This window comes from Canis lupus, chromosome 18 (assembly GCF_003254725.2).
Source record: "Canis lupus dingo isolate Sandy chromosome 18, ASM325472v2, whole genome shotgun sequence".
NCBI lineage: Eukaryota > Metazoa > Chordata > Mammalia > Carnivora > Canidae > Canis > Canis lupus.
This window is the reverse complement of record NC_064260.1, coordinates 39287425-39301351: the sequence shown is the minus strand read 5'-3', so window position 1 is coordinate 39301351 and position 13927 is coordinate 39287425. Positions and strand designations below refer to the sequence as shown.

Here is a 13927-nt window from a genome sequence, read left to right as displayed (position 1 = left end):
TCTCTCTCCTGCTAATTAAATTCTCAAGCCCAGCCCTGAACACTAAGGTAAATTTTATGTCTCCAATACAGTTTCACTCCACAATCACCAAACAACCTCTCCCCTCACTTATTGTGAAGAAGCCCTCTGGCATATTTATCAAAGTCTCAGGGAGAGAAATAGAGAATCAGAGAAACTTCAGAGTGGAGACCAAAAATATAATCCATCTGGTTATGCCAAGTAACAAAATATGTGATGTCATTGTAAATCTTTTGGGTCTAAAGCCTGGGACTTAATATTATTCTTCAGGTTTTATAGCTCATCACGTATTATCTTTAAAAAGACCCTTATCCCAACTGGATAGTGCTTGTTGTAATAGTCCCCAGTTTTATCACATTGAAAAAAGTCCACTTTATAACAAACATTTAAGAAACTTAGTTTATCGAGCTGAAATGCTTCTATGGTTAATACAACCTACTTACAAACATATTTGTAGATATGGGTAAAACATCTAATTCTTTTTTTTTTTTAAGATTTTATTTATTTATTGAGATACAGAGAGAGAGAGGCAGAGTGTGTCACACAGGCAGAGGGAGAAGCAGGCTCCATGCAGAGAGCCTGATGTGGGACTCGATCCCAGGGCTCCAGGATCACGCCCCGGGCTGCAGGCGGCGCTAAACCGCTGCGCCACCGGGGCTGCCCCCAAAACATCTAATTCTAATTGCAAAGATGATAAAAAAGAAAAGTAGCTCATAATGTAACTATTCCATGGTAATAATTACAGGATGTATTCTAAAATATCCTGAATTTTCATATGTAAATCCTGCAACACTTGATGAAATGGTTATACATATATGTAGAGTCATCACAAATGTATTAGTGATTCCAATATCAGGAGTGGCATTTCCATCGGTGATAGGATATTTCCGACAAGGTGAATAGTTTTTGATAAAGTTCCAAACAAAATAAATGAGCCTCTTCTTTCCCTTTTGAATTCCTACGTGAGTTGATTTATAGTAAAATCTTGCAAAATGTAGTGTTTATTTGTAAAGCAGAGTAGACTTCAAACTCACACAATTACAAAGATCTTTTTCAATGCACAAATGTCCATTAAGACACTGGCTGTGCAGGGTGGGGCATTTTTTTCTTTGGATGAGAGTAGCCCCTAAGTGTAAAACCTTTTCATCCTTGTGTGCTGCTTACTAAATGGGCCCTTGATCTATGTGGCAGGCAAAGATCCAACGACACATTTCAAAAATGTTCCTTAAAGGATGTTATCAGTCTGTGAAGAAACTCCACTCCACAGGTTTGTATTTTACCTTGGACTTACGATCGGGTTCTTCTGGGAAATATGTGAAGAAATAGAAAATACCTGGAGAATATCTTTGAGTGGAAACTTCTACTTTTCATGGGCCTTCGGGGTCACTGAGGCCAAGAGGAGATAGGAGCCCACTAGGATGTAAATTCCACGAGAGCAGGAAGTTTTGTCTGTTTCATTCATTATTATATGCTTAGTGCCTAGAATAATGTCTGGCATATAGTAGACACATGATAAATATTGAATGAATACATGAATGAAGCAATGAGCATCCCTATTTGGAAAAGAAACAAAGCAATAGAATCGATTTTCTGGGTGGTTGTTAATTGGGTGTTTAACTGACTAAGCCACAACGGCGCCCCTTAGTTATATTATTCTTATTCTTTGTCACGGATGTCTGCCTGCCATTACAATGTTGTAAAGCCTGGAGGAGTTAAAGAGGAGTTGCCTAAGGTTTTACCTTTAACGAGATGAGCTATGAACAGATCTACTTTGAATGCTATGCAGGCACAGAAACAAGTAGGGCATACATTTCCTTGGATAGAGTGGCTTAAATAATTGACTTCTGTTTGGTTAATCTGGCTGGAGTAGTCTGGCCCTGTTTGCTACCCGGGGACCATATGATATGATATGATACTCTCTTATAGTGTATCAAACTGAAAGGGATTTTAGCTTTTCACGATGTCTTTGGCCTTTAATAATCTCTGGTAATCTCAGCTACTTCATCCTGTTGCCCAGATGCTGTCTAGATTCTAAGGACACTGTTTTTGTTGTAAATGGTTCCTGTATTGCTTGTCTGTGTACCTAGTTGTTTTTTTCTCCCTTGTCTTTTTTTTTTTAATTTTTTTTAATTCATTTATGATAGTCAGAGAGAGAGAGAGAGAGAGAGAGAGGCAGAGACATAGGCCGAGGGAGAAGCAGGCTCCATGTACCGGGAGCCCGATGTGGGACTCGATCCCGGGTCTCCAGGATCGCGCCCTGGGCCAAAGGCAGGCGCCAAACCACTGTGCCACCCAGGGATCCCCTCCTTTGTCTTTTTCTGTGATATTAACTGCCTTTTTTGGAATCTAAGAGTAAGATGTGCTCTTTCTCCTTGTAAACTCGACAGTTTCAGAAATTGTCGTCGGAGGGTGGTGAAGATATTTCAAAAGAAGTCCTTTGTTTAGCACTTAAGATATCATAGTATATACATGACCTTCATCCTGGTTGTGAGGAACAAGTAAAAATTTCCATCTACCTCTAACATCTGGATCAGAAAACTTACCTAAAGTTCTCAGCAATGCCATCACCTCAACAGAATTCAAATCCGCTTCCATCACATATCTTTATAGTAGCTTCCGGATCCCCAGAGTGACAGATTCCTGCAACACCCTCGGGATTTCATAAGCTTAGGAAATGCCTAACCAGACAATTAAAGAAAATTGTGTGTATTGTTTAATAATGGAGAATTCTTTTTTTGAGACTATGATTTCCCGGTGACAGTATAGTCATTTATAATTTGTATTCTCTTTTTCTTGACTTGTGTAGAAGCTAAACTAAGCCATATATGTGCACGTATATCATGTATAGAAATATATTCATATATTATGTACATATTAAAGTATTGTTTGTTCAACAATACTGATACTTGTGTTAAATGTCGAGTACCTTTCTTTTGTCCAAAATCCATTCTCCACTTTTTGAACCTCCTTTGTGCTCCATGATACTCAGCTGTATTAATTGCATGAGTGGGCTCCATTGGTCTCTGTGTCCTTAATGGGTTTAGCCAGTAGTTGTCATCGGTGGGGAAAGGATGGAGGTCTGAGTGGTTTTTTCCATTTTCCTTTCTTGCAAAGAAATGCCACAGCTGGCTCATCCAGGACCTAGATCATAGCTCCTACCAGCTTTTGACCCATTCAAAGCTCTCCTCCATTGCTCATGACCTCTATGACTTGATGCACCTTCAAAAATAGAGAAAGTTGGAGCTCTCAGAAGTTATTTGTTCTAGAGTTACTACATTATTCCTTAGGAGTTCTCTATACCACACACAATTCTTTTTGCAATAATCCTTTTAAACCCTCTTCAAATTAATCAGTTTAACTGGCTATCTGATCCTTACCAGATACCAATCCTAGAAGTATTGCCAGGAGATAATCCAAATGGGATTAGATCCTTCATATATTCGAAGGTTAAACATTTAAATCCGTCATGGTGGGAAATAGAACAATGGTAATGTATTGCATCCAGTAGCATCAAAATTACTTAAATTATCACCAGTGGCTTCATGGAATCAAGATCAGGTCGACAGCAAGGCATTATTTTTCTGTTGCACAGAGGCATGCCATAAATATCACGTGGTGATTTGGCTTCTGCAGCAGTTTAAAGCTGGACTTTTGGCTTATACCACCAGGCAGCTAGAGCACCATATGGCACTGAAAACTTTCAGAGACAGGATGGAAAGAGTTGCCCAGGAGATCACAGGTGGGTGGTAACCGAATATTTTGTTCAGGAATTTGTGGTAACGTCTCACGGATTAGGTGCTTCTTAAGGAGTGATGTCAATGGGAAACCAACCAAAGTGATATTTTTCTTATAAAGTAAAGAATTTCATTTTTACTTGGATAAAAAATAGCTCAGGATGTTCTAGTAAGGAATTACGACCTCTTATACAATTCTCTGACCTATTTCAATGGCCTTTTAACAGTTATAGGAAACATAAACTTATGGTGAGGTAGGATCCCTTTGAAGAGGGATCCTGAAACTTAGCCAAGATATACACTGTACATCTTCCTTGAAGCCTTCTTGGGAATGTCTGGCTGCCCTTAATGAGGGTAATCTCATTAGGAAAGCAGAAGTGCCCTGATCTTCTCTGGGTTATTAGTCATTGGTCCTGAACTGACTCTAATTTACAGAGATGGAAGACACTAGATGTATATACTCGTCAGTGAGGGTAATGGAAACAATGTAAAAGATAACTTTAGCCTGAGTGCATCTTTCAATGGGTCTAATGGGACAAGGTATTGAGCAGATCACTATATACCCAGACCCAGATATAATATAGTTATTGATATGTGGACATAAACACAGAGTGAAATGGGATCCTCATATTAATTCCATTTCTGACCCTTGGAATGAGGGTTATTAGTTTCAAGGTTTATGATTCAAGTAGAAATTGAATTGCTCTGAAAAGACAGTAAAAAAGCAAACAAAACTCAACCTGAGGTAAGGGCAAAGGTTAGCATTTCCTTCAAAAACATGGAGGATACAAGAGTGGGGATTCCAATTCATCACCTTTAATCCTTTCTTTGGGGGCAAAAGAATTTCGGATCTGCAAGGTGGTGGTCATGAGAGAAACGTTTTTACAGATAGATTAAGGAAGGGTGTCAGGAATAATAACTTTTATCTTGAGAAATAAATGGAGTGGGTTAGTTTGTGTTGGAAGCCATATTGTATCTTCAAAGTCCATACTGTTCAACAGACATACACGGCATGAAGCAACTGTAGCTTTTGAGGAATAAACAATGTGTTTTAAGGTCACTTTGTGGGGGAGGCGGAGAGACAAGTATATTTCATTTTATTTGCAGAGTCATATACTTGGTTTAGAAGATATCCTAAACCGTTCGTGTTCATCGATATGTGCCGGATTCTTCCACACATGCATATACTGGGAGGTTGTCACTTATCAGGTCATTGAAATGACATGCTCTGTGAATGTCGGTCAGTCTCTTTCTCCACACACACAGCCTCCTTCTCCTCTTTCCCCTTTCATGCTCAACATGCCCTTATACAAATGGCTATTGCAGCTGGAATGGGCTCAACATAATGGTTTTCTTCACCAAGCCTAATTTCACTTCTTCCACTGTTAGGTATCCCAAATGCCAACAACAGAGGTCACAACTGTGCCCTGATATGCCATCATTTTCTGGGAGGATTGGTGAACCTATTGGCTAGCAGGGTTATTAGATTGCACAACTTCTTACTAATTCAAGATTACAGAGCTAATGACTTTCTTTCCACAATAATCACATTTTTAGGAGATTTATTTGGGTTACAGTACCCACTTTCCTACCAGTTGTTTTCCTGCTGGCACCTGCAGATGTAGACTTACATAATGCCTATTTTTGCGAACGTGGTATCCCATCAAACATTGTCTCTACTGAGAAATACATTAGATGGAAAAGAATAGTAACAACCCCCCACCCCCAATCCACAGAAATATTTGATTTTACTTTATGTCTTATCGTTCAGAACTGATTGGCCTGGACAAATCGTGGAAAGGTATATGAATGCTCAGTCATGGTTGTTGAGATATCCCCTAAGTATGCTGCATGCTCTAAAATGGTAGCCAATATATGGCTCCATCTTCTGTTTGAAGAAAGTACATGTCTATGAACTGAGGGGATAAGGCTGGCATGGTACCTGTGGTGACCAGGAATGTGAGCCTTTGAAAGCTCCAGTTACACCGAGTATAATTGGCACAGGTCTTAGCTGCTGAGCTTTGAAACACATTTCCACATTTGTATCAATGTCATGCTGCCCAGAGACTGCTGCTACCTAGTGACTGAACTCAGCAAGGATAGCAATGCAGAACTATCCCTCTTAGGCACTGGCTTGATGGCTAATTTTGGCTCAAGTACCTACCTTGCTGAGCTTACCATAAACTGGACAATGGTCTAGGATGCTTTTGCCCATCTTCCTTCCCTCTCTTCTTCACGTGTGCCTATACTTGCCTATGGTGTAGTTGCATTTGTTGTTCTTCTGGCTGCCTCTCTCTTTTCTCTTACACAGACACAACTATTTCCCCTAACAAAGTCCTTGCAATTTTAAGTCAACCTTAGTGTCTTCCTCTTGTAGAACTCTGACTACTGTGGCCTCTTTATTATTGCATAAAATGGCCCACTCGAATTTAATTTCCTTACCCATAACCATATAGTCAGTATATTTGGAGTCTGTATGTATAAGAGTATAATGTCCCTAATGTCCCAAAGGAAAACCCTCAGCACTCTGATTATTTGGAATTTGGGACTGTACTCTGGCCCTGTTCGACTCCTCATGCATTGATCTAAGAGGTGTCACTCCACTGAGTATGGTGATTGATCTCAATGACCTGGGAAAAATTAGTTAGTGGTACAGAATGAGATGAAGAAGAATTGTTTGGACCATTGGGATAGGGCATCATATTTCTTTTTTAAAAAAGGATCTTATTTATTTATTTGTGAGAGAGAGAGAGAGAGAGAGAGAGAGAGAGGTAGAGACACAGGCAGAGTGAGAAGCAGACTCCATGCAGGGAGCCTGATGTAGGACTCCATCTTGGGAGTTGGGGATCACACCCTGAGTCGAAGGCAGGTGTTTAGCTGCTGAGCCAATCAGACATCTCAAGCACCATATTTCATAGTATGCTCTTGGCCTTCTCTTTGAGATGAAAAGTACTACAACTAAATAAAAACAAGGTGATCAAAGACACAGACCTTATAATAAGAAATTAAGGACAGCTTGTCAGATAATTCTGATCCAACCAAGGTGTTGAGAAAGAATGAATGAACCAGAGTAATACAAGAAGCAAGGTAGAGAGTGGACTTTAAAAAAATGTTTAATTTGGTAAAACTCGTATATATAAATAATACAACTAAGAAACTACTTTTTTTTAAGCTTCAAATTTCACTTGTGATCTGAGTAGCAAAATTCCCTTAGGAATATACGGTGTAGTTAATTATAAGTTAATATGGAAGATTCTTTTGAATCCTTCACAACCATAACTGCAGGTGAAGCATTCCCAAGTGTGCTTAACAACCTTACTGCCAAACATATACTTAAACATATTCTAAAACTTTTTCTAAAACTTTAGTACGACATATTTAATTTCATTCGTGTTATATACTTACATATATTTACATCTTCAAAGAGTATTCATAGCTGTACTTTATCTTTTCAGTGGGGTTTTAGTAATGTTATGTAGGCTTGATTTTGGCCTTGAGATAACTTTTCCATACACAAAATAATATGACTCTACACTTGGGCCAATGAAAGTTACAATATTTGGTAGATTAATAATTATTTGGAGAATAGGACTTGAATACTTCTCTTAAAAGGATTAAAATAATAGTTCTTGATAAGTACTTTGAACATCTTTATTGTAGTAAAAGTCAGGATTTATAATATTGGGATGGTATTACACCAGTTTTACCTTTGTAGCTCCTTTTTCCCTGTGCAATGATTTTCTTGTTTCACCACCAACATTAAACAGATCTCTACACTGAGATCTGTTCACAGGACTTAAAAGTAATATAATTTATATGAATTTTAATATTATTGGTTGGGCCATAGAGAGCTTCAAGAAAATGGGAATCTGGGATGCTGGGTGGCTGGATGGTTGAGCATCTGTCTCGGCTCAGGGCATGATCCCGGTCCCAGGATGGAGTCCCACATCGGGCTCCTTGTGAGGAGCCTGCATCTCCCTCTGTCTATGTCTCTGCCTCTCTCTCTCTCTATGTGTCTCATGAATAAATAAATGAAGTCTTTAAAAATAAAAAAAAAGAAAGAAAATGAGAATCTGAATTAGCATGAATAGCTCTCCATTTTAGAGTTCTGTGTAATTCAAACATCTTGGAGTTACACTATTGCGCTCTGTCTCTACTGGGGTACTATGTGTTAAGACTCATACTGATTACACACCTTGGATTTACTTTACAGGTAATGTGTATTATTGCTGGTCTGATCAGGCTTTCCTGCTCTGTATGGAGCTCCTACAGTTTGGGGGACTACTTGCTTTACGTTCACTTTCTTGTGGTGTTTGTTAGTTTACTACTAATTTTACCACTAGAAACAAGAACATATTCATGTTGTATGAACACAAACAATATCTTCATTGCCCTACTTTTAAAAACCAAAATTAAATGTAACTTATCCTATTTTCACTTTGTTTTATCACCACCTGTTTGTATCACCTATACGAATTTTTCTCTGTTGAGTAATGGGTAGTCATAGACTTTTATTTCTCAAACTGTTTTAGCTCACTGTAGTTATTATTCTTTATCATCATAATTGTGCTTTGATGATCAGAATATCATCATTTGGATGTGGAAGACCTTGCAAGTTCACCCTTGTAAAATAAAAGAGGAACTCACAGTGATCACACAGTGATTTACAAAAGTCATATCTATAGAAACTTGACAGATTTTTCCTTAATTGAGGGACATATGGAAGAAATATAGATTGGAGAGATGATGCTTGGTGAGTTTAATCGTACCAGATTATTTCATGGGTACCTCTGGGTCTTCGTGCTAATGCTTCTGGGGGCAAAAGGTAGATAAAAACACTTAAGAAATCCTGGTGAGGCAATAGAAAGGGATAATTTCAACCAATTAACTTTCATAGGAAAATATTTAAAATGAACTCAGCATATTTGTTCTTATTTTCAAGAACCTAACAGGATAGAACTTATTCTGTGTATATCAATCAGTCATAAATATTCTTACACTAAAGATGTGAAGTGTTCTGCTATATTTTGAATGTAAAGGAGAATTTTAAGTTTTCATTCATTTTTAATCTAGAGTAGCATGAAATTCAATAAAAATTCTTAAATTTTGTATCTAAATTCTATCTCCTAAAATGCTCTAATTTTGTCTTCTCTTAAATTGTCATGGAACAAGGGTGCAAAGTCTTTAACTTGCATTGTCAGATTTCTTTTTTTTAAGGTTTTATTTTTTCATGAGACACACACAGAGAGAGAGAGAGAGAGAGGCAGAGACACAGGCAAAGGGAGAAGCAGGCTCCAGGCAGGGAACCCAACATGGGACTTGATCCCAGGTCTCCAGGATCAGGCCCTGGGCTGAAGGTGGCGCTAAACAGCTGAGCCACCCAGGCTGCCCACATTGTCAGAATTCTTAATCATGATGGAACACAATGGCAGCTCTTCTTGAAATATAGTAAGTAACCTGATCAAAAATTGTCATTGCATCTCCTGAGAAGGAGAGAATCTTGATTTATTTAATGAGTTTATTCAGAGCCTCTTTCACATCCTTATTCCTCAGGCTATAGATCATGGGATTCAACATGGGGAACACCACAGTATAAAATGTAGAAACTATTTTGTCTGTGTCCAAAGAATAGCTAGATCGGGGACGAGAGTAGATGTAGAGAATGGAGCCATAGTACAAGGTGACAGAGACCAGGTGTGAGGAACACGTAGAGAAGGCTTTGAGGCGGCCCTGGGTGGAGCGGATCCTCAAGATGGTGGCAATAATAAACTGGTAGGAGGCTAGGATGAGCACTGTGGGGGTGATGACATTGGAGCACAGGATCAAATACAGCACAGTCTGGTAGCCATCTTTCCTGCCACAAGCCAACTTCACCAGGGGATACAAATCACAAAAAAAGTCATCAATGATATTGCCACTACAGAAGTTCAGGTCAAAAGTTCTTTTGGTGATGATAGAAGAGTTAATAAAACCACCAAGATATGAGGATGCTACCAAAAATGCACACAGCTTTATAGACATGGCCTGAGCATAGCGCAGTGGCTTTGAGATGGCCATATAGCGGTCATAAGCCATGGCAGCCAACAGGTAACACTCACTGTATGCCAGTCCAGCAGAGAAGAAGAACTGACATACACAGCCAGCAAAGGAGATGCTTTTGTCTTCAGAGATGCAGGTCAAGAGAATCTTTGGGGTATAGACAGAGGAATACCAGAGATCCAGAAAAGATAGATTCCCAATGAAAAAATACATGGGTGTGTGCAGCCGGGAGTCATTACAGATCAACACTATGAGGGTGGCATTTGCTACCACAGTCAGAGAGTACACACCAAGGAATACCACAAACAGGACCAGCTGCATCACTGGGTCTGTCGTGAAGCCCACCAGGATGAACTCAGTCACTGTATTGTTGCTTCTTTCCATGGCTTTCCTAAGAGGAGAGAAAATGTGATTTCAGCTTGCCTCATTGTGCTGAATAAATAGATAGTATGCTAAATTAAAAATTATATATACAGTAGTTTTATTTTCATTTTTTGTTTCCTGATCATTTTCTTTCCTCTGGACTCTAACTCATGAAACCAAATCTCTTCTTAGCATCTCTTATAGGACATCTACAGGCATTTTAAAAAAACCTGATTTCCAACAATTCCTCCTTACCCTGCTTTTCTCTCAGTGGAGTAACTGGCAGTATTCTAGTTTAGGGGAAACCATTTACTATTCTTGACTCCTCTCTGACTTTTACATTTTAACTGACTGATCAGAAACATCTTGATTCTACCCTCACAATATATCCAGAGACTGACCAGTGTTTTCCAGCTCTGGTGGGTGGTTCTGCCCTAGACTGAAACCCTTGAGATCTCCAGTGTGTGTTATCAGAGAGCTTCTAATGGTCTGCCCACAACCTCTCTCCTTCTATCCTTTACCCAGACCAGTTCTCTGAACAAGGCAGGCAGAGCGATTCTGTTAAAAGACCGGTTAGATTATGTTACTCTTCTGCTTCAAACGCTCCAGTGACTTCTCAACTTATTCATAATAAAGTCATCGCAAAGATGAGCAAGCTTTTTGCCTCTCTGCTTCTGACTCCTACTGTCCATTCTATCCATGACATCCTCCTTTCAATTCTTGGAATAAATAGAGGATGCTCTGAACCTTTGAAGTTGCTTCTCCGTATGACCAGGATGCTCTTCCTCACGTATCTTTTTTTTTTTTTTAAGATTTTATTTATTTATTCATGAGACACAGACAGAGAGGAGAGAGAAAGAGCCAGAGACACAGGCAGAGGGAGAAGAGGCTCCATGCAGGGAGCCTGACATGGGACTCGATCCCGGGTCTCCAGGATCACGCCCTGGCTAAACCGCTGAGCCACCTGGGCTGCCCCCTCACGTATCTTTATAGCAAACTCTCTGACATTTTTTAAAGTCTTAATTGCCACATATTACCCCTTTTCAGGTGTTCCTGATCACCATTTGTAATTTACTTTCCTGGCATTTCTTATATCCTTTTTCTACTTTATTATTCTCCTGAGGGCTACTCAGTATCTAATACTATGAACATCCCATTAATTTAACTTATTTTCAGGTGTTCCTGATCACCATTTGTAATTTACTTTCCTGGCATTTCTTATATCCTTTTTCTACTTTATAATTCTCCTAAGGGCTACTCAGGATCTAATACTATGAACATCCCATTAATTTAACTTATTTTCAGGTGTTCCTGATCACCATTTGTAATTTACTTTCCTGGCATTTCTTATATCCTTTTTCTACTTTATAATTCTCCTGAGGGCTACTCAGTATCTAATACTATGAACATCCCATTAATTTAACTTATTTTCTTTTCTTTTCACTAGAATATTGCTAAAATAAAATAAATAAAATCAAAGGACTCTGCCCCTACAGAGTCCTTTGATTCCTGGGACAACAATTGATTAGTAGCCATCTGAAATTTCCTGATCAGCACTAGTGAAGTCATTTGCATTATAAAAACTGTTTCCTCCTTTTCCCTCAAAATATGTTCTGGCTTGAAACAATCACTTCTTTTCTTTTCTTTTTCTTTACTTTTCTTCTTTTTTTCTTTCTTCTTTTCCCCAAAGATTTTATTTATTTATTCATGAGAGACACAGGGAGAGAGAGAGAGAGAGTCAGAGACACAGGCAGAGGGAAAAGCAGGCCCCACGCAGGGAGCCCCATGTGAGACTTGATCCTGGGCCTCTAGGATCACACCCTGGGCCAAAGGCAGGCACCAAACCTCTGAGCCACTCAGGGATCCCCTCTTTTCTTTTGCTAATAACTTCCTTGCTCCACTGTCCATCCTAAAAAATATTCCATTCAGTGCAGCTCCCAATCCTATTTGCCTGATGGATTTTTGCTTGATTCATGAATCACTAGATAAAGCCAATTGGATCTTCAACTTGACTGGACTGAATTTTGTGTCTCAGCAATATACCCTTCCCTACCTGTTTTTGATGGAAAACACATATCATTTCAATGTTTATCTCATGTTAATGTGTAGGTTATTATGAGATTTTGTGGGCTGTTTGTTTTAAATGAGTCAATAACAACAATTGTGCAACTGAGCAAAATCTTTGAAAACACAGATCAATGAGAACTATGAAGGGTTTCCCGCGGGAAACACTGGACAACTTCCATGACAGGTATACTGAAAGATTGATAGCAGTAATTTTACAGATGACAAAATTCAGTGTTAATAAGTAGTTAGTAAGTATACAATTAGCAGTGGTGCTGTCTTACTCCAGAGATCTGGTATTTAACCACTAAGTCATGTCCTTTCATATTTGATATTAGGTTAAGAGTTGCTTATAGGCTCCATACATGGGTCTCTCTCTTTTTGGTTATAACAACTTAACTCAAAACCAATAGAATAATGCTGACAGATTCAGATGCTGTCATAGATAAGTACCTTATACATATGGGGTCTGATAAATGCTTCTAAGTAGTACTCAAATCATCTAGCAGAGTCCTGTGTCTCACATTTACAGGCAACCCTGATTATGAACACAGAAATGGTCTACTCACCTCATCCAGGGCCAAGACACTTGCCTGAAACTCACAGTCACAGCCAACAAAGGACCACACTGTAGATCCAAGTACCTTATACTTGTTCAGGATCCCCAGTGTATTTGATTCCTCAAGTACCTCAGGGGTTCATCGCTTTTAAAGTGCCTAAAAGGCAATTAACCAAAAAGCATATTAACTTTGAGAGATTCTTCTTGCTCAAAGCAAAAACAAAAAAAAAAAAAGAGAGAGAGAATGATTTTAAAAGTAATAATTATTGTGATATTTTGAGAAACTACTCTTTGCCAAAGACTTTCCTGGAAACTATATTTGATTGTCAAACAACTCTGTGGAATAGGTATTGCAATTCCTATCACAGATAAGAGAATAAATCCAGACTACTTAGTTAACTTTCCTAAGTCAAGCTCAGAAAGAAGTAAATGCAGTCAGAATTTAAACTCAAGGCAGCTTGATTATCCTAATAACATTTACTGAATTCTTAGTATGTCCCAGGCACTCTGCTGAATGCTTTAAAAGAGTCCTTATTTTAACCTTCATAATAATCTTGTGAAGTAAGTATGATTATTAGTCCCATTTTACAGATGAGCTATTTGAGAGAAACAATTGTACATATGTTGTTCAGGGTCACAAAATTTGAGGCTTCTAGAGCCAAAATTCAAAACCAGTTCTCCCATAGTGTATCATCTATTCCCAAACCTACATATCTATCTAGCATTTACTATATTCTCGATGCTTTTCCAGGCACTATAGACAAGAGAGAGAACTAAGGCATGAGATCTGATCTCAAGAAAGGTGTAGTTTATTTGGGGAAACAGAATCTTTATAAACAAATAAGCACCACAGGTTATGATAAAATTGTCTATCATCCCTGATGGTGGGAAGCGGGCCAGAGTGGAGAGCTTGCCAAGGGCAATGAGGGAAGCATTGTATGTGTGCCATGGGAGATTTTACACGGGAGGAAGAGATACATATCTTGCTTGAAGAGACATTTATGGCAAAGAAAAAAGAAACTAGAACCATCAAGGCATAGAGGCAAGACATGGGATTGAGGGTGAGAAAACTGTCCAAAGTTTGTCAGATGCATCTGGAATATAGTGTGTTTTTGTTGGAATGATGTTAGATGAGATTGTGCAGGGCCTT

The 13927-nt window shown here is 38.8% G+C and overlaps 1 protein-coding gene across 1 annotated transcript; it reads right to left on the bottom strand.

Moving 5' to 3' along the window:
* Positions 1-9257: 9257 nt before the first annotated feature.
* Positions 9258-10175, bottom strand: LOC112663690 (olfactory receptor 9G1-like). The gene has a single exon (XM_025452765.3). The coding sequence runs from the start codon at positions 10173-10175 to the stop codon at positions 9258-9260; it is 918 nt and encodes a 305-aa protein (XP_025308550.3).
* Positions 10176-13927: the final 3752 nt, after the last annotated feature.

Coding starts and splice junctions, on each gene's coding strand:
- LOC112663690 (XM_025452765.3), bottom strand. CDS start 10,175: ATGGAAAGAAGCAACAATACAGTGACTGAGTTCATCCTGGTGGGCTTC.